A 20,939-nucleotide genomic window follows, 5' to 3' on the forward strand; every position below is an offset into this window, starting at 1 on the left:
AAGCGTTCTTCATTATAGAAGTCTCGTAATAAAAGCAGTGCTTGCAACTCGTGGCGAAAGCGGTGAATTTTATTACTGATGAATTGTTGTGAAATGCCCAATGAATCGGACATTCTTTTTTAGCACTACTAATAAGATTTTCTTTGGTTTTGCCAGACAAAGATTTTCTACCATGTCTTTTCCAAAGGTTTTTGTTCGGTCAGACGAGGCGGAAAAGCTGCACATTCAGTTAACTTTACCGTCGTTTCACGGATACAAACTGGACCTCGGCATGGAAAGGTCCGTCGACGAGGAATTGGGTAAGGAGAAAAACAAATATCCTGACTTTTAATTGAGAAAGAGAATACTTGCATTGCAAATGGGGTAATCTCTGTACTTGGAGTTGTACTATGTCTTGCCTCACAGTCAGTTGGGTATTACGACATGTTAGCTAGACTATCCTAGCAATTCCCTACGTCGCACCTGTATAATTTGCATTTATAGGTTGATGACGTTTTAGTCTTTGTTCCAGCTACCTTGGACAAATAAAATGCCCGAGCACTTAGGCATGTCAGTGCTGCCACTTACATCCCATTTGTAAATGATGTCACATAGAGCCTCGATAGTTTATTGTTCCTTATGTTGGAATGAGGCCTTACCTGGGTAGCATGTACACGTAAGACCAAAAACTGAGGCTACATTATGTCTTATAATGATGTATCATATTGGAATTAGAACAAATTCAGTAACATTGAGTAGTTGGTCTCTAACACCCCTGGGCCCAATTGTAATATTAAAATATTAAAAACATTCATTGCAAGAATTGCATATTTTTGGTTTTTGAATATCACAGCAAATGGGCTTTGGTTTCTTTGCTTCACAGCATAGTCCCTGACTTGTGTTAATTTTTTTCCAGGCAGATGCTTAGATAGAATGGTGGCAAGTATAGTGGTTAAGGTAAAGAAAAAGGGGAAGAAAAAGATCAAAACTGAATTGTCTGCAATAGCTGACACACTGAAAGTCAACTTGTACCACCAAGATGTAAAGGTAGATGTCGCCACACCAAACAAGCATGCCTGGATCCAAGATGCTCTACTGGAAGTTGGTGAGACTAAGTTCCAGGTTGAGTTCAATCCACCTACAGTGAAATCCCTTCAGTTACCAGACCATGTGGTGGTCAGGCTTCCTGTCTACCCTAAACTTGAAGTAAATTTTGCTGAAACTGATCTGTGTGATATTACATGGTATAGAAACATATCGGGTAGCACAAAGCACAACACTAATAAAGGGATGGCTATGGAGGTGGATGACCACTGTCTGGACAATAATGACCACTGGATTGAAGTTGGAAGGACTCTCAGATATGTTCCAACTAAGGAAGATTTAGGACATGAACTAATATTGCTGTGCACTCCAAAATCTGGAGACAGAACTGGGAAGACAGTGACTGCCAAAAGCAAAAAAGTTAAAGATGCATACATAACAGATGTTTATCCTTTTGAGAGGAGACATTCTTTTACCAAGAATAACAGTGACCATGGAAGGTAAGAGATTCTTTATCAGATATCTTTGAGATTTATGTTTTCAAATAAGTAGATTAATCACTTTTGATAAATGTTATTAGAAATTAAGAGAGTTCATTAATTATTATTCAGTAGTATGATGATTCCACAATTTCCAATTCCAAAGTTTGATTACTAGTACTTGAAGAAATGTCAATCATTTTATATGTATGAGATCTAATTAAAGATGTAATATTTATCTTTCTTCAGCTTTCGCATGGTAAGCTACAACATTCTAGCAGATTTGTATGCAGACTCAGACTTCTCCCGTGACGTTCTGTATCCGTACTGCCCAGCAGAATGTTTGGCCAAAGACTATAGATACCCCCTGATATTGTGGGAACTGAGAGGTAGGACAGGATTGCATCATATTTCTTGCTTGTTCACATTTTTTAACTTGGATTTGACACTTATGTTTTCTTCAAGAGAAGTAAAACAATCATGTCAGCTGTAAGCTGTATATATATCGTACTTGATTTTAAGCCTATGGATGTATTATTATCATTTTTTTTAAATTTTAATATTAATGCAGTTGCTGTCTTCTTTAAAAGACTATCTCAACTAACACAATAAGTAATTTTGCTTAGGTTGTAGGTCTGTGGTTATTTTGAAAGAGTCAGGTTTTTACCAATCAAATTTTTTGTGAGTCTGTACACAACACAATGTACACAACAGGAAGTAATCAGATATTCCTTTAAGGAAAAAAAAAACAAACAAAAAATGTTCCAACTTCATACATATTTATCTTATTCTAATAATGTTATTGCAGACTACAATGCTGATGTGATCTGTCTCCAAGAGTTAGACAAGAAGCTGTTTCTTGGTGATCTGTCAGAGCAGTTCAGTAAACAGGGGTTCTCAGGTCATTTTAAGATGAAAACAAATGGCAAGGGAGGAGATGTGCCTGAAGGAACAGGGATTCTTGTCAGGAATTCCAAGTTCAGGTATGTTCTGTTACCAATGTGAATATTCTTGTCATTCCCTCATGACACAAGTATTCTCTTGATCAACCCTCTGTATTATTATTATTATTGTTATTAAAAGGAAGTACTGGCCCTAATTATAATTACCATGCAGATTTAACTTGTAGATTATATTTAGGTTGCACTGAATGTGGCTGTGATATTTTTTCTCAATTCTAGTTCATTCACCTTTTTATTTTATTTCAGTGTTTTAGAAGAATATTACATTGATTTGAAGGAGGTTCTAGAAAAAGACCCCATGTTTCAAGATTTGAAGAATAAAATTGCAACGAAACCAGTATTGCTTGAAAAAATGATGACTAGAACCACTGGATTACATGTAAGTTTATATATATATATATATATAACACTTAATATTTGAATATCCTTAGGCATGAATATAATGGGAATTTATTTCTCTCTTCATCCTCCCCCCAAAATATAAAATCATAATTAAAGTTTATTTATGATATATTGATAATGTAAAAACCATGCACATATTCAGTTGCTATAGAAAACTTTTTATTGCTAAATTTTCTTTTAAAAGATATTTTTGATGTTTTACTGTTTCCAGATTAAATAATACAACCTGTGTCTTTTTTATCCTATCCAGGTAGTGGTCTTAAATTCCAAAGAAGTTCCTGACAGAAAGATATGTGTTGCTACAACCCACCTTTACTTTCACCCCAAGTCTCCTAACATTCGACTTATCCAGGCTGACATGTGCCTGCAGTACCTCACTCAGATAGTGAAGGGATACAAGGAAAAGGTAAGTTATGTATTTTGTGTTATGTTGTATTTCATGTTCTGTCATTAAGTAAAAAGTAAAAACTGGATACAGTCTAGGATTTTTTGCCAAACAGAGGGTTTATTTTAGACATATCAGAATTTTGAGTTTTACATGTATCACTGAAATGTTTATTTAAGTACTTACATATTTAAAGATTTTTTTCAACATTATCACATTTAATACCATAAGAAAATGATTTAAAGCATTTGGGTAATATTTACTATGTGTGAGTAAGCTCTCTCTCTATAACATTAAAAAAGAGAAAAGCCATTTTCCTGTACATCACACATTTCCCCTTTGATCTCTCTGCACATTTATTTCTCCCATTTGTTTCTGGCTTATAATAAATCTTTTCCAGTTTATAGTGGTTTTGCAATATGTCATTATATGTCATAGCACCAGTTACAAATGTCAAGTGCCACTCTGTCATGCTGAAGTGATCATGTGAAACTTGCATGCAGCTGACACATTCATGTTTTATAAAAACCTAAACTGGACTTCGGGGGCTTCTTAAGAATAAGACTATTGATGTTTTTTGTCGTAATATTTTTCATTTTTGTTTGCAAAGCCAGATATTAAACGTGGTTGAAACTACATTTTTTTTCATAATTTGCCATATTCATACCTATTTTTATTCCCTCTCTCTTCCTGTGTTTTTTTTTTTTTTTTTTTTTTTTTTTTTGTCATTTATTCTGATCATGTAGTCTAATAGGGATTGACATTTCAGTGTAGGATTTGAAGTACATGCTGCGATACTTTAATCAAACTTGTTATTCTAGTGAGTGGTTGGAATAGGGTTTCTTGGCATCTGTTTTTCAAACTTAAATGTCAGTGTAAGCTTTTACGTTGTTGTGAAGACAAATTTTGTTTTCATTTGTCTAATATTTTATTTGCATTTTGACACCAAGGGATTTTTAGTGGCACAAATGTGTTTTTGTAAAATGGCATTTCATTCATGTCATTATAATCCTGCATTATGTTTCATGTTACTACGTATCAGGTGTCAGACTGGGCTAAGTCAGCCCCATGATGATTTTACTTTTATATGTTTATGATTCCTTCTTTTTTGTGAATATTTGGACATTCCATGCAAAATAGAACTCATTGTATAAATTGGTATTTTGACAGCATTTTCCTTAATCTGTGTCTGTACTACCAATTGATTTAAACTACCCCTTAGTTCAAACTTAATAAATTTAGATCTGTGGTTTATAGGAAAAAGTCCTTAAGATATCATGTGGGCATCATCCCCCCACCCACCCAGGCACCCCAGTATTTGTACTTGATAACCATTATGTAATTGTAACATTGAATTTTAAGGTCGTGTCTGAGGAAACCATACAAGATATGACAATAGATCGTTGCAGGTGAATGAAATTAAAATTGACATTTTTGTTCCAGTATTTAACATTTGCTATTTATTAAAAAGGTTTTTTATTTCTTACTTATTGATAATAAGTAAAAACTGAAAAGAATAAGGTTTAAGCAGTTGCACAATGTAAACATGTCATTTGCTCTTTCTGGTGAGGAAATAATGATGACATTATTGATGTTAAATTTAAATCATGAGCTAATTTGTCACATGGTTGCAGAAAATCTCTCTGTATATAGGGCACCTGCTGGTGTGTTTACCTATGAACAAGGATTTATCTAAAAACTCCTGCCTTTTCTCTAAATAAAAAAAATATATTTCATGAAAGATACACAAGAAAAAATGGATGATCATTACAAATATAGAAGCTCAGTAAGGATTTGTTTGACAAAATTGCTTCTTGTCTAAAGTTCTTGTCTAAAGTTTTTCCTTTATTTTTCTTTCTGATTTTTCCCCTTCTTTAACTGTTTTTCCAAAATAAATCATGGTAATTATGCACATTCACTGAATGGAGAGTCATTACAAACATAATAGCTCAGCAAGGATTTGTTTGACAAAATTGCCTCTTGTCTACAGTCTGATTCAGCAGCTACAAGTAATTCGATTTTTTACGGAAGTGTATAATCTATAACGTCTGGTCAGATTTCCAAGATCTTGCTCAAAGGAAGGGAGGTCAGGTTTCTGGAAATTTGTTTCTGAATGAAGGAAATGATCAGAATTGCATTTTCTTGAGAATGTTTCTTTGATTGCAGTTTGAAAGGTAGAGAGATAATGAGGGCTGTTTTCTACAAGTATCAGTGATTTCCTGAGAACATGTTTTCTGGCTGTCCAATGTAATGTGATGATTTGTAATGACCACTTTCAGTTAGTAGGTGTTGAATAACAGAACACTCAGCCAGGTTACTGCTATACCAGTCATGACATCCATGACATTAAAAGAGAAATTGATTACTGGCTTTCATTTTTTGGTCATTATAGCAAACAAAAGCACATGATTGTATCCTATCTAACCTTGCATTTTAAGTTCCTTTTTTTAAGAAGAAAGATTTTTGTGAAGATACTTTATGGGAATGTCACACTTGTCATAGAAACATTCAGTGCTTGAATTCATTTCCACGCACTCAAACAGGCATGCATGTTCATGCTTTCACACAGACATGCACATATACAAATACGGGCTCAGATGTATAAATGTTTGCACAACCTGTTCATGTGACAGCTAATTGCAGCGTAATTTGCTCCAGGGAGAACATCTACCTGTGATAATTTGTGGTGACTTCAACAGCAGCCCAATCACCGGGGTGAGCCAGTTCATGACACAAAAGGAGGTTCCTGCCAATTACACCGATTGGTTTGCTGGTAAATGTTTGAATGTTGTTCCCTCTTCCTCAGCCATACACTGTATAATACACAGACACTGTATGTGCCTGAATATATACTGATTACTGTGTCTGTCTGTGTGGTAGCTGTCACTGTCAATGTCCACACCCCTTTTTTCCACCTTATAAATCCCAAACCATATTTTTGTTTTACTTCAAATTAACTTGTTTGGTAAAAATGTAATTTCTAGAATTTTTTTTCTTATTCCTTTTAAATTGTTTTTACTTACATTGGACCGATAAGTGCCAAACTGCATTTTGTATTACTTCATATTTGCTGAGTGGCATTGTTTGGTTAAAGGGGATGTTCCTGTCAAAAATCAGCATGATCATATGATTTTATGAGTTATTGTTTACTAGAATGTGCCTGTGCATATTTAATTTAGAGAGGGATGAAGTAACATTTTTTAATTTCTACATTATTTGTTTTTATCAATTTTTCCTGATTTAATCAATTCTTTTAAAACCCCGTTTTATCCTTTATTCTGGTTGCATTGTTAAGTTTACTGAAAAAATTGGATTTAAGACTCAAAATAAAAATTATTTTTTGATATTATTATTGGAGGAATTGTTATGACTTTTTATTGTTAAGTATCTGTATGTTTGCCAGTTATGCTGACTACTTTGGGAAGAAAACTCCCCCCCTCTTCATAGAATGACCAGCACAGATTTATTGATTTCAAACTTGAGAAATATGGTCTGTCACGTTAAGCATTATCTTGAACATCTGAGGGATTTAAAAAAAAAAAAGAATGCCTTTTGGCAGTAAATGGATCCCACATCTTGACACTTAGTCCATACCAGCCTGATATATGGTGCTTGTCTTGAAACCTTGTGACATCAAAGTCTTCATATCTAAGACAGCAAGAAGCACTTGTTGTGACGTTCTATGCTTGAAAGGTTTACATTTGTTTAAATGTATTAATGGTTATGTTTTATTTTAGTCTTCCCCCTCCCCCCCCCAAAAAATAATAAATAAATAAATATTTTTAATTACCATTCCTATGTGACAAGCCTTTATTTCATTATTCTTTAACTTTGGGCCACAGTATTTGCTCCTTTCCTCCCTTTTCTTGTACTTACATGTCTTCATGTTTCGATGTTTTGAAGTCATAGGTATGTTAACTGAAATCAATAAATTTCCCTTAAGGTCATTTTTGTACATAACATGTGATGCTAATGTATGATTTTTATTTTCAGGTGGAAAAGAGGAATATGTAGAAGACTTAAAACTGCGGCATGACTTCAATTTCACCAGTGCATGTGGCTTTCCTAGGTACACCAACTATGTAGGTGGATTTGAGGGCTGTCTGGATTATATCTACATAGAGTCGGATTATTTTCAGGTGTCCAAAGTAATACCACTGCCGTCACACAAGGAGATCACACAGCATGGGGCTTTACCTAATCAATGTTTTCCATCAGATCACTTGGCTCTCATCTGTGATATTACTTGGAAACAACAGAAATAGTATAAACGTAAGCATCGCACTTCCTACAGAATATATAGTATTCTCTTTGTTTGGGTGAGATTTAAAAGTGCATTGAAGCATTTGCAAGGCATCAAGTTGAACATACGCTGGAATCTTTTATATCAGAAGTTACACATTAGCATAAATTTCTCCCTGTAAAAAAAAAATTAAACTTAATATTGATGTAAGTCAGTATTATTCTTCCAACCTGTAGTACCACGTCAAATAGGTTTTATCAGTTCTTGCTGTTGCTAAGTGTTACTAAAGGAATAATGAAGTGGTGATAATGCTTTCTGCTTCAAATTACAGTAACATGCAATATGATGATCAAGGAAAGGATCACACTCTCAGTCACATTATACCATCTACTGGGCAACCTATGTAACAGGATCATTGCCTTTCTAGTTGTAACAATTATTATTTCTCTCTCTTTTCTTTGTTTTCGTTTTCTGAATTTTTTTTTTCTTGAAAATTTCATATTGGGTTGGTGACTGTGTGTGTTAACTTACGGTGTGCTCTGTAAAAGAAATACTGCAGCAACAGCCAATTATTAAGTAGAGATTCATATAACATATTTCAAGTTGAATAATTAAGTCATTACGAAATTTGCAATGAGTTATTTTCACATTGGACCTGATAATTAATATGTTGAAGGCATGGTAACTCAAATATAAGTTCATTCCCTTAGTCATCATCTGATAAATTTTATAGAGCAATATGCTTAACAAGCACACCAAAGCTATATTTTGCTTATAAGAAGAGTGAAAACACTATGAGAAATGAAAATATATATTGTAAAATAAAGAAATCAAATCCATACATAAAAACATAATCATATAAAGGTCTACCAAAAAACCCAATTTAATGAAGAATTTCTGTTCATTTTAGTTTCAAGACACCAATTAATATTTCTAAATATTGTGTAAGAATTCATTTCTACTTTAAATTTGTAGATCAACATTTTGTTAATGTTTGGTTCAACAGCCATTTGTCTTTATATTATGATTAATCACTTTTTTGTCTTTGGTAGTTAAACTCTTTCTGAGGCAATATACAAAGTGTACAAAAATTTAATTTGTGTAAGAAAAAGCTATTTCGTTGGCAAGGTTCTTTCTTATATATACATGGCAACACAAAGTCTTGCTTATGTGTATTTACATTAACCATATTAAAGGGAGCCTAAAATGTATCATACACTTCATTTACAGCTCAATAAATTATTACTTAATAAATTTAATTATTAAGTTTGAGTATTATTTACACTGTGTGTGTGTTTATATAATTTTGAACCAAAATGTTGACCTCCCCTTTAACTTATAAAAATTCAAATTTGATTCATCCCATTGATTGTGAATTAAAACACTTCAGTTTTTTCCCTGCTCCGCTTACTGAGTTTAGAAATCATGCATTTGCATCACGGGAAGATTTTTATGTAGTTTTTATCCTTAATCTATATCCCTTTTAATACAGTCTTAAACTTTTTTTATAATTTCAACTTTTACAGTTTTTAACACCACAACACTTTTACAGGTCAATTTACCCCCAAAATTCATTATTTTATGAATTAATGGCTAAATAAATTATCTCTTGACTTGATTTTCATTACTTCTAGTGAGCTCTGACAATTATCTAATTACTGGATATGCTTTTAGCCTTTACATTAGGTTTACCCAGTATGAGGTAAAAATACTGGAATATTTATAACAGTGGCATAGAGATCTTTTTAGACGCATGTCCTCCTATCCAGAATTGCCAATTTTTTAAAGCCCGAATTTATTTGTAATCCCCACATTTTGCTACTTCTCAATGAAGACTTCCTGCTGGAAATACTTCTATCAACTACATCAAATGTTCTTTGATTTAAAAATTGCAGATTCTTTGGTTGTCATCTAGCTTCAGTGTGAAGTTCTATTCTTGTCACCTGCATCTTTTGTGTAAGAACAGTCGTAGTCTGTACAGAGCAAATATGGTCACCTGTAGTACAGGGATGCCCACCACTCCCAGACAGGCCACTACAGTAATAGGGATCAGTGGTTTTCTCCAGTCTAGGAATTTATAGATGTAAGGACTACCATATGCATTTAGTCCACCGCTGAGACTGTAGATAATGTTAAATATGGTATAAACTGTCACAAACACCAGTGGGTACACCATATGGAGAAGTCGGATTGGGATTTTTGTTACAAATACATCGGCCAGCATGACAAGTGCGGTCATAGCATGGTTGTTGAATTTTGTCCCCATGAAGTGACCATCATAAAGCAGGGGCCAGTATATCAGAAATACCAGTATTGTTGCACTGAAAGTCATGTTGTATAGTACCCAGGACAGCTTACAGTACCATGGGGTCTCCACCTTGACATTGGTGATCACCCTGACGGTGACGTCCTCTCCCTGATAAAGTCTGGAAACCTGGTCATGGGCCAAAGATGCTGACTGCTGCTCCATCTGAATGTCAAATGTCATGTCATCTGCCCAGCTCTCGCCTGTAATTTGAATCATTTCTCTTTTGATCATTTCATTTCGGTTAAATGTGCAGGTGTAATATAATAGGATGTAGTTCCATATTTAAGTTGATTGATAAAATGTCACATTTAAGATCAAAAAAGTAAATCAATGCATGGAGGAATAATTTTCTTTTGCCATTTTTTAAAGATTATTCTATTTCTATATTTTATGCAGGATATCTTTGAATGAAAATACACTAATTCATAATATAATATAATATAATATAATATAATATAATATAATATAATATATCATCACAATTGTCACATTCTTGAGACATTCAAATGACAGGACACCCACCTCTTGATCTTAGAAGATAATGATAGAGAGTTGCCCCAGCGGATACCATCATGGAAGAAGTGAGGAGAATGAGAACCCAGTGGGTAAAGTAGACAAAGAAAACTGAAGGATTTTTATAATGGATCCCCTTCTCATAACCAGTGTAGATCAACCAAGACAGAAAGTAAAGTGCTAAACACAGTCTGTAGACTACAAAAGCCAAGGGAGGACATCTTTCCCACTGGAAGAGAAAAGAAAGTATATATTATAAGATGGAAAAAGCACTTCACATTCATTGTCAGTAGCAGTGTTCATTTATGGCCTTGTTATAGCAGGTGTAACTTCAACTTCAAAGGCCCCATTCAGAATGAGAAGATCCGAGTGCTAACTGGTCCACGGCTTAAATATGGCGGACCTACATAAAAAGAAGACCGCTTAATCCTGTAATTGTCTCTACGTCTCTCACAAGCCTTCCCACGCATTGTCCCTGAGGGGGCACAGTAATTACATTTCGACTCCATTCGACCAGATGCGTGAGAGGCAGAGAGACCATTACAGGATTAGGCAATCTTCCTTTCATGTAGGGTATGCCATATTTGAGCCTTGGACCAGTTGATACTTGTATCTACTATTCTGCATGGCCACAAATACAGCCTAACTCACCTATTTAAAATAAAATTTAAATTTCAAAGTAAACCTATCTGTTAATCATTCTTACCTTATCTAATGATGTCAGTTAGACTAGACTTGTAAGCTATTTGCTGACATCTGTTTGACTCGAATTTTAATGGCTCTTTTAAGCTACCTCCTAAAGTCAGAATAAATTTTTTAATTCCATGCTGTTTGATGATGTTGGTCAGAGTAGAATTTGTTAAACCTTCTGGTCAGTGGTGCCACATTAGCAGTTTTGTGCTCAACTTGGACAAATAAGGCTGTTCATATTAAAAGTTATCGTCCAGTATGATCTATCTATCTAAGCGGCACACCTTCTCACAAAGCCACATGAACAACATAATGCACCACTAAGTTTCCCGACTTTATTCAAATAGTGTAAGTTACAAGGGGGCGTGCCAGACAATTCAGCTGATTACACTGACTGTGCAATAGGGAGAATCCCAGCTGAGATAGATCTATCCTGCTATATAGATAACTTGTAATTTGAACACAGCCTAAAAATTTAATTCCTCCAAGGACAAAATAAACTAAATAGGACTTGTTTGTGCAGTAGCAAGAAGAAATGCCTTTGGCATGTTTGAGCTGCTAACTTCATTATCAGTAAAGAATTAAGAAGGATAAGAACTGCCTAAAAAAGGAAAACAGGTTCCACAAGCAATACTTTTTGATGCTCACTTAGATAACACTAAGGTCAAATAACAGTTGGGTCAAGGCAAATATGCAATGCTCTTCTGGGACTAGGTTCCAATCTTTATAATGTGAATATTCTATTAAAATGCAAATGCCTCTGCTGTGGATGTTAGCCAAAGTTTAAAAAGTTAGCACCCTTGAGTAATTATCACTGGTGACTTTTTATCAAGCTGGGCAATGTGAGCAAGTCTATCCTATCAAATATCTAAATTCTATATAAAGTTAATTTTTCACAAAACGTGATAACACTCTACAAATTGTTCTCAAGTAGTAAGTACTTAATTCACCTTTCACATCACATTTTGTTTGGCAACAGATGACCTTTACGTGGAGACAGAAATTATCAGATCACTGTGAAATGAGCAGTCACAGCCAGGATAATGTTATCAGTGGTTTTGTAAGGAAAGAAACTGTTAGGAGTTTAATTAAGGTGTGATATTTTGTCATATCATGCCTCACATGTTGTTAATCTCCACATAGTATAAGCCAAATTCAATCAAATGTATTAAAACTGTAGTATATCCACTGAGATGATTTATAACTTGAGAAAGTCATTTTTTCCATTAAATATTGACCAGAATCAAAAAGCACTGCAGATTCCTATAAGATCAAATTTTTACAGTAACCAGGTTTTTTATGAACAGATCAATTATTACAAGTGTATCTAAGACTTGGGCTGGGTTCCCATGCCTAGATCGATCCATCTGGATCAGTCTAACTCCCTGGTAGTCTCTACCGAATCAGCTAGGTGGTAAAGATAATCACCCCTGTTAAAACTGAGCCAATGCCCCTTCTTGAACCACTTGCCAGGTCATATAATGCAAAAGACATTCACAGTTGGTCTGCGCTGGCCAGACGCAAACCCTGACATATTAACCTGATTGACTAGACAGTGCTACATGCTTATGAACAATTTCACTGGGATATTGATTTTTGATGCCATTATGGTTGCTAAATGTGCAAAAGTTAATTAAACATTTGGGTGATAAAAAGAAATATAATCCAGTAAACCTGGTTTTCAAACTCAACCTGTTTTTTAGTACTAAGATGCAAACATGTAAGTTTTAAAATAAGTTGAAATGTTTTTACTTTCGTATGTTAACGAGCAAAGTGCACAATTGGTGTTCACAAGGAAGTGCATGATGACGTTAATGGCAACACCAGGTGCTGATGATGATAACAACTAGATATGTCAGAGAGAAAAAATAGAATGAGTGTATATTTGATGTGTATAAATGCATGTGATATTTTACAAGACGAAATTTAGCATCCATTTGCCTTTTATTACTAAAAGCAAGTTACTGTATCAATCTTGTACTGAGTATCATATTTAACTTAACCAAAGTTCATTGCAAACCTCTCATTTTATGAGGTTGGTTGGAATACCACTTTACAAAAAATAAATAAATAAATAAATAAATAAAAATAAAAAAAATAAAAAGATAAGAAAACTAGTTGGACTCTGGACACACATTATGTACCTAAGTTTAAAGGACCACTCCATGTGTTAGGGCACTGTAAAGCTAGCTTGTTAACTATTCATACCAATTCATAGAATAGCTTTACAGTGGGCCTGAGGAACAGTGACATTGTTGAATATCCATCAATCAAAAAGAACTGCTCTGCAGTGAATCTGCAGTTGAATGTCATTAATCCAAAATGAAACATAAATCGGATTTAATTTCATTTACTGTATACAAAATGTAAATTGAAAAATAAATAATGTATTTTTAAAAGAAAAGATATACCAGATGTTTTGGTATTTATTGCTTATCAAAAATTAACATTTGCTCCTAGAGATATAAACACAATATAGTGCTTGTTGTGTGCCAAGTTTGACAGTTATATTGTATGTCCGATACCACTATGAGGACTGCGCAAGGGCTACACCAAAAATCAGCTTTTAAAGCAAAAAGTTGCTGGTGCTGTGGCACTGACTTTCGATTGAAAGGTATTCGTAGTTCAAACTTCAAATTCCTCATCAGCCACTTTGCTTCTTGTCTCGTCTGCATGAGATAATGTCAGCACAAGGTGGGAAAGGCAGCTCCAGAGCTGTGACATACGAGACTTGTGACTTCCAAATATGGAAGAGCCCCAAGCAAAATTTTGCCAAACACACCCCCAGCCTGGCGCTAGTTTCGAGTCGACTTTTCTGATACAGGATATATTCGAAATCAAGATCGAGCTGGCAAAACTGAAATCTAGAACCTAGGGTACTCCATTGGGGTTTTCCCCACCAATATGAATAGATAGAGGTTCTTTACATGCATTTGAAAATTCCCCTCAGTCATAGGTAAGTCCTGAAGAGCTTCTCATATATCCAGATTTAGACTTCAAAGACAATGAAACCTATAAATACAAGATAATCTGGAACATGCCTTCTGTTGTGATTATCTTCTCAGCCTCCTTGGGTATAGCCATTGCCAGCAACTTCTGTATTATACTCAACACAGGGCCATGATACAGAAAAAAACAGCCATTTTCTTGTGTGAAAATGAGGCAATGCGCATGACCGCAGATGTCGTTTATAATGACATATTAACATGTTATATAAAAAAAATTGGAATAAAGCATTGAATCCAAGTGCAAGGACAGTTCAAGCAATTATTCGTGAGCAGGAAAAATTGCTCCAGAAAAATTAATTTTGGTGGGAATAACTCATTGAGTGGCCCTACAAATCAGACTAACTGCTAATTTTATTGTCGAAGAAGGAATCTACTTTTGGAGGTTAAATATATATACTGTAAGTCTACTTGAACCAATGCAGTTAAGAGTTATGGGACATATGCTTTTAGTCGTTAATTGTATTTCACTTAGTCTGCATTGGAACAATCTTTGACATGACTGCTTCCCACACATGTCCCCCTATAAATGTCAACACCATTCAAACACCAACATTAAGAACAAATTCAATAACTTTCAGGGACTTATGAGGCTCTTATTCAAGTACTTTCAAGAATGTCTTAATTGCAAGCAAATGTGTGCAATTTACAGTCATTTATAAGTAATCACACCAAAGAAAAGAAGACATTATTTTATTTAAACCTTGTATTTTAATACATTGATGACAAAACATGAAAAGAATGAAATTAAATTATGTTTTAATAGGTATTCTCCTCTTCTGTGGATAACTGTCTATATTCAGGTAAAAACTTCAAGGTTCAAAATAATAATTTGTTAAATTTTGTTGTATGCTGTAAAAAGTAAAAAGCCCAGATTGAAGGCCAGATGTGAATGATATGTTTATGTATTAAAGCCAAGCATTTTCTGGGTTGTGTACCAGACCTTTTAAACTGCTCTCCATAGTTCCCCAATGGCACCGTATTATATGTTAGTTACCATATAAATACTGCAAGTACCATACAAAACATATGCATACACATATACTGGTTGATATAGGTACATACTAATAGGCAGTCAAACAGATAGATATACAATGTAGATTTTTTTCTTTAAAAAAAAATTTTATGACCCATAGTACACAGAGAGAGAGAGAGACGCATGTACTAGCACTATGCTGTAGTGTGCAAAACCATCCGTTTCTTAGCTCATCAAACAGGAGAAATGACATTTGTGAATGAAATAAAAACTGGCAGTTCTATGGTTTTGCTTACCATGTGTTTGCGTGTATGGCGGAGGGGGGGGGCATCTTTTCAGACTGGCGTATCTCTACTCGTACAAGTTACTATATCTATATTAGGCAATAGCCTTCCAACTGGAGCGTTAAATTGGGCTGAGGATGAGTAAGATGTTGATATACTGGTATGACCCACGACCCGATACGGTGACGTTTGAGCCAAACTAGCCCCCAACAGCCACCCTCCGACCCCTCAAATCCACACTAACCTGGCACTTCACGAAGACACTGGGTGACGTCACGTCTAGTTTCAACTTGGACAAAAAGAGTTCGTCGCTAATCACCTGTTGCCATCCCATTGTGGACTCCGTCATACACTTGCTGCCTCGCGAAACCGACACACTCCCGCAACACAGCGTTAATAACAACTATGGGCTTCGCTAAATATATATATACCAACGGTAGAGTCCATATGGCAACAGTGGGGTATTGGGCCACTCCGCATCTTAGTATAGCCAATAGCCCAGGGGAATATTAATAAAAAGTACATGTGTCTATCAATGTACATGTATAAGAGGTGACATGAAAAATTGTCTCGTTATCAGTGTCACACAATGACACGATTTATTATCTTATGTGAGCTGTTGTGTATCAATATGTGTGGACTGTTTTTACCTATGTACTCATGCATGCTGCTGGTACATGCAGGCTTCAATGACATTTTGAAAGTGACTTGGGACAAGCGATCCGTGAAAACATGCGTGTTTGTAAAATTGTCTTACAGCAATGTCATGACGTTTTTACAGTTGTAAAACTACGTTCCCTAACAATAACAATAAAACCAATGCGTTGGATTTCTGTGCTGCATTGTCGCGCGCAAGAAGATTGAAGCCGTCTTTGATGATAGTTTCCTTGATACCAGTGCTTACGTATATCAAATCGGAAGAAGTTTTGTCATCAGAATCGCGTGATCTTCTGATTGGACTATTAGAGCACCACATTTGCCCTAACATAATACAGTAATGATGCATTACAAGAAAAGCAGTAAAGAAGCCGAATGGGGGCAAATCTTTATTAATCTAACATTATTACTAACAGACGTGTGCACCAATTTAAGCTGAGATGATGACGCAGTAGTTATTACAAATTGGCTTCATTACAAATGTCATTTCGCTTATAGGTGGAATTCGGCTCATTAAAAACCAAATAAGTGATTAATACTTGCCTGGAAACTAAGACGAATTGGGTAGAATAATTGGATTTTCAGCGCCAGGGTTCTCATGTATGTGCCGACACTACGTCTTAAAAGTAAAAATCGATATAGTTTACCTTAGGGTAGGATATCTTCCTTGTTATTGTAATACGATGAGCACTAATCTGTATTTCAACTACATTGAACATTCTGTTTGGTTGTTGTATAAATTATATATGGAGATCAAACTTTCAATACGCGCGTGCGCGCGCCCGTGTGCGTGTGTTTGTGTGTGTGTGGATCTATCTCAGAAAATGTCCCCTTGAACGGGGAGGAGGTTTATATTGACAACACCCAGTCCACATGCTGACAGGCCATTGATTGGTAGGAGCCAAGAAACCCACTGATCTTCCCCAATTTTCAGGTCTAATTTATTGAGAATAATTTCTGTTGCTATATTTGCTCTTGGCCTTGCCTTTTTGACGGAAGCAGCGTCACTGGGTAGGCGGAGCCCGTTGATTTACGTTGCCACAGTGGTCTTCAAGAAAGTCTTCATAGCGCCATTTCGAAATACTTGTTAATAACAACATATCTACAAAGTAGTTAAGAAGGTGGAAGGGAGTAATAATGATGCAAATAAAGAACTAAATATTGGGTATCTTCAAATTCATTTCTTCTGTCAGTTCCCGCAGTAATTATTCACAATTCAAAACGTGAAACAAGAATATATGTGTGCAGTAATTTTAAGGGGTCTTTGTGCTTAATAAACTTTCTACGGAAACTGACTGGTGCCATGTTAAAAAAATTATTATCTCGAAATTTCGAGGTAGTATTTTGAAATTTGGACATAAAAATATATTATGAGGTAATAAAATTTTTTAATATGACACCAGTCGGCTTCCGTAACTTTCAAATTTCAAATTGAAAATCACATTAAAAGTAGGCGATCGTTTTTGAAAATAGATAAACATGAGTGACAAAAGTTTTGGATCAGATTGAAGTGAGGTTGACACTGATGACCATTGTTTGACTATACCATGTTAAAAACAGTGCAGCTCTAAAATTAGTTGTTTAAGAAAACCTTAAACACGAGATCGCGCACGAACTTTATACTGGAGTGAGATTGGAAAGACATTTCAATAATCTGAAAACGTATTTGTGAATGAACTAATGAAGTGCAGTAGACATCAAGGGCATAGTATGAGAAACCAGATCCGGTTTATATACAGCGTTCACATACTTTTAAATTCTGATTGTGGTATAGACAAGTCATGCTTCTCTTCTCTAACACATCCATGAAACACCAAGCCACCTTTTGATTGTACATATATTTTTAAGTGCTTTTAAAGCCTTTTTGATTTCATGCCATCTCATTTACATGCTAACTTGTGGTCAGGTTATATATATTAGCAATACATCAGAATAAATTGTAAAATGAGGTATTAGATAGACTTAAAAATTACTATAACTATAACTATAACAGTAAATGATACATTTGGTTGCTCTCGTGTTATGTGTGAGTGTGTGTGTATCAGTGCAGTCCTTTTTCCTTGAGGTCAAAAGGTGTAGCCTTATTATCTCATGGAAAAAGATTGATAACGGGTAGGGCCTATGTAAGCAAATCATCTTTTCTAAGAAACTGCTGATGAAAGTAAAAAAAAATCATTTCTGGCGTTGTGTTTCTAGAGAATTTGCATTGAGCTCTAAGGCAAAAACACAATAGAGGCACAATCAAAACCGGTACGTTTCACAAGTAATACCACATTTTATTCAATCATTTTCTTTTGAAACCCATTTATTCTTAAATTTTTTGGAACGCATGCCTCTAACCTCAAAGTCTAAAGCACGTGTCTTTTATTATTTATTTATTTATTTATTTATTTTTTCATTATTAGGAATCTTGCCGCTTTCACCCTGACAAGACAAGGTTTTGTTCATGATTGAAGAGCAGAGCTACCCCCTCCCCCCCCCCCCCCCCCCACCTTACAGGAAAAAGAAGAAGAAGAAGAAAAAGAAGAAGAAGGAAAGAAAATACACAACCTGCAACCACCTTTGTTTGGAGAACTCAGTTTCAGCCAAGTTTTCTTGGAGTAATAAAAGACTGAGGCCTTATACATGTACATGTATTTGTTCATCAAAAGTCGATCATTCATCATTTAAATAGTTTCATCGTAAAAGCAAATTGATCGATGATCATGACAAGTAAAGCAATTTGTTAATGCTCTCTAATAAGTTATACTTGATATTCTGGTATGCCTCTAGCGCACTCTCAATGCACAAAGACTATCTTTCTTTTTAAAGAGATTTCGGTTTGTCAATTTTGGTGAAAAAATTTATTGTTTGGTGAAATTTTGGTGAAATTTTCTTTGACATGGCACCGAACATTTAATTCATGTTTTACATTATGTTTTAAATTATTTTACAGGCACAGTTCTAAATTTGGACAAACTGCTAAAATGATCCTGTTAACCTTTTCAACAGGAAGTAAGATAACAAGAATGTCCTTTTGATGTGAGCTATCTAATCCTTTTGATAATATGTGCTGTTCAATTTTCTTTAATTTGCTAATGCATTTTACTGTTATAATGACGAAGATTCTATCAAGCTATGATACTTGAACTTGACCAACTGATGTTTCTAGTTCACAATAACCCACTTTCTAGAAACGATCGACAAGTGCACAAGGTTTGTTTCAAAGAATTTGTCAGTTAATTGATCACCTCATCACCCGCTGACGACGTGGACAATTTCCGTCTCCGATTATCGAGCTTCCCTTCAAGTACCCTTTATTCTACAATGATCTCTTTGTTAGATTTAACTGTTTTTAATTTCTTTTCATTTTTCTTTTATATTCATATTATGTTTATAAAGAAAATATCTGCAATCCAAAACCACCATTCCTTCAAGAAGTTGTTCTTAAATTCTAGAACCGTTTATCTGTTACTTACGGGTAGCAACCCTAGCATATGCATTTGTTGAGATAAATATTTGCTCACCAAGAACAGTCCAAAGTAAGACAAATTCGAACATGCATATATGGTCATGTCAAGATGTAGTGCTTTATACGGGTAAGTGTTTTTACTCATTCCTCCCCCCCCCCTCCCCCCCCCCCCCCCCGCCCCGTTTTCTTCAAGAACCATTTAAGATTAATTGACTTATATTATCTTGCAGTTGCTTAACAATAAACAAGTGTTGTCTTATTATTTTTTCAATCTTTGTCCTGTTGCCAAAAATATAAGTTCTGGACTCTAGTTGTTGGGCTTTTAATTTCTTAAAGGTATCACTAGTGGGAATCATGCTCGGAATCTTATAATTTCCTGCCTGTTTATATTTCAAGAACAATTACACATCCCTGTTCAAAAAGAGGTCTGCTATTCATGGTGAACGTTTTTTAAAAAATGTAATCAAACCTAATAGTACGTGGGTTGTAAACGAAAGAGATTTATCCAAAACCTTTAAAAAAGAGTTCTCCAAAAAGTAATACACCACATGTTGTGGGTGTTATTCCAATTACTGTCTATCTCCATCGCCATGTTCATCATCATTACCCACTTCAGGTCTGAGTACCATTGATGCATTAACAGATTGCCTTCATGTGAATGATAGATTGCGCGTCAATTTGTTCTGGAAAATCAACCTGGCGGTTTGTGAATAATGATCGTGATTGCATATGCTAAACGAGTCTTAATTTTGGTGAACTGTTTTTTTCGCTGTAGTTATGTACTAAAATGAATTACAGCTTCATGTTTTATCAGCAACGTAGCTTTCTGAGCATAAACATAATATGAGACAGGCAAAAATCCATGGAATTGACTTTCATTCACGTTGGGGAAGACAGAATATGTTCTTCTCGGGCTTCCCAGCCAGTATTTGGCTAAAAGCATATGCATCGAACATGTCAGTCATCAAGTAAACGCAATAAATTAAAATGTAATGCGATGAGCGATTTGTACTCGAAAATACCGAAAATGAAGTGTTTTATTTATCACCACATGCGTGTTCTGAAAGATATTTGCTATGCCGTTGTAAAACCTCTATCTTTAGTTGTGTTCTTCGATGATTATATAGTTTTTTTATCAACATATATTATATATGTTAGTGAAGTCGCTGTCGTGCAGTTACGATTCCGAAAGATTTTTCTGAGAGTGATCCATTGATAGGTAGACATCAGTTTCAAAAACTGTTTTAAAATACTAGTAACAAATTACTGAGGACGGTTCGTTGACTACGTGGTTTCGATATGACAGGAATGGTAGTCCTAGAAATGGAAGTCTGGGTTCCCATATGATTAGTACAGGTTAGGATTGGTCGGAGTATTGGGATTAGTACATGGAACGAATCTCTCTTTTACGAAGTAATGGGAAAAGGACGACGATTCCTTACGGACTACCATTCCTGTCACATACGTTTGTGGACATTATTGTATAACTTTTCGTAAATGTCCTTAATGTGGTAATTATAGAAACACAAAGAATGATTCTGATCGACAGAAGTAAAAATCA

The 20,939-nt window shown here is 35.0% G+C and overlaps 2 protein-coding genes across 4 annotated transcripts; one reads left to right on the forward strand and one right to left on the reverse strand.

The window, feature by feature from the left end:
* Nucleotides 1–13: 13 nt before the first annotated feature.
* Nucleotides 14–8,753, forward strand: LOC106182028 (2',5'-phosphodiesterase 12). The gene is made up of 8 exons (XM_013566656.2): nucleotides 14–299; nucleotides 896–1,523; nucleotides 1,752–1,891; nucleotides 2,311–2,485; nucleotides 2,711–2,843; nucleotides 3,117–3,272; nucleotides 5,910–6,024; nucleotides 7,245–8,753. Exons 1-8 carry the CDS (start codon nucleotides 101–103, stop codon nucleotides 7,514–7,516), a joined length of 1,818 nt encoding a protein of 605 aa, XP_013422110.2. The 5' UTR covers nucleotides 14–100; the 3' UTR covers nucleotides 7,517–8,753.
* On the reverse strand, nucleotides 8,290–15,743 carry LOC106182029 (protein rolling stone). Of its 3 annotated transcripts, none has more exons than XM_013566657.2 (3): nucleotides 15,515–15,743; nucleotides 10,325–10,544; nucleotides 8,290–10,002 (listed from the first exon to the last, which is right to left on the reverse strand). In XM_013566657.2, exons 1-3 carry the CDS (start codon nucleotides 15,617–15,619, stop codon nucleotides 9,434–9,436), a joined length of 894 nt encoding a protein of 297 aa, XP_013422111.2. In that variant the 5' UTR covers nucleotides 15,620–15,743; the 3' UTR covers nucleotides 8,290–9,433. The 3 variants fall into 3 exon arrangements, with proteins under 3 accessions (XP_013422111.2, XP_086862070.1, XP_013422112.2); XM_087005944.1 differs by having other exon boundaries at nucleotides 15,590–15,673; XM_013566658.2 differs by lacking the exon at nucleotides 15,515–15,743 and adding an exon at nucleotides 15,283–15,487.
* Between the last annotated feature and the right edge of the window lie 5,196 nt (nucleotides 15,744–20,939).

Source organism: Lingula anatina, chromosome 2, assembly GCF_051362555.1.
Source record: "Lingula anatina isolate TDL-2025a chromosome 2, LinAna3.0, whole genome shotgun sequence".
NCBI lineage: Eukaryota > Metazoa > Brachiopoda > Lingulata > Lingulida > Lingulidae > Lingula > Lingula anatina.

What these genes read in the sequence shown, in the direction of transcription:
- LOC106182028 (XM_013566656.2), top strand. Translation starts at nt 101, where the DNA reads ATGAATCGGACATTCTTTTTTAGCACTACTAATAAGATTTTCTTTGGT. An exon ending in AATAACAGTGACCATGGAAG is followed by an intron (nt 1,524 to 1,751) that starts GTAAGAGATTCT and finishes ATCTTTCTTCAG; the next exon opens with CTTTCGCATGGTAAGCTACA. An exon ending in TGAAGGGATACAAGGAAAAG is followed by an intron (nt 3,273 to 5,909) that starts GTAAGTTATGTA and finishes AATTTGCTCCAG; the next exon opens with GGAGAACATCTACCTGTGAT.
- LOC106182029 (XM_013566657.2), bottom strand. Translation starts at nt 15,619, where the DNA reads ATGACGGAGTCCACAATGGGATGGCAACAGGTGATTAGCGACGAACTC. An exon ending in GTGTCTTCGTGAAGTGCCAG is followed by an intron (nt 10,545 to 15,514) that starts GTTAGTGTGGAT and finishes TTTCTCTTCCAG; the next exon opens with TGGGAAAGATGTCCTCCCTT. An exon ending in TTATCTTCTAAGATCAAGAG is followed by an intron (nt 10,003 to 10,324) that starts GTGGGTGTCCTG and finishes TTCAAATTACAG; the next exon opens with GCGAGAGCTGGGCAGATGAC.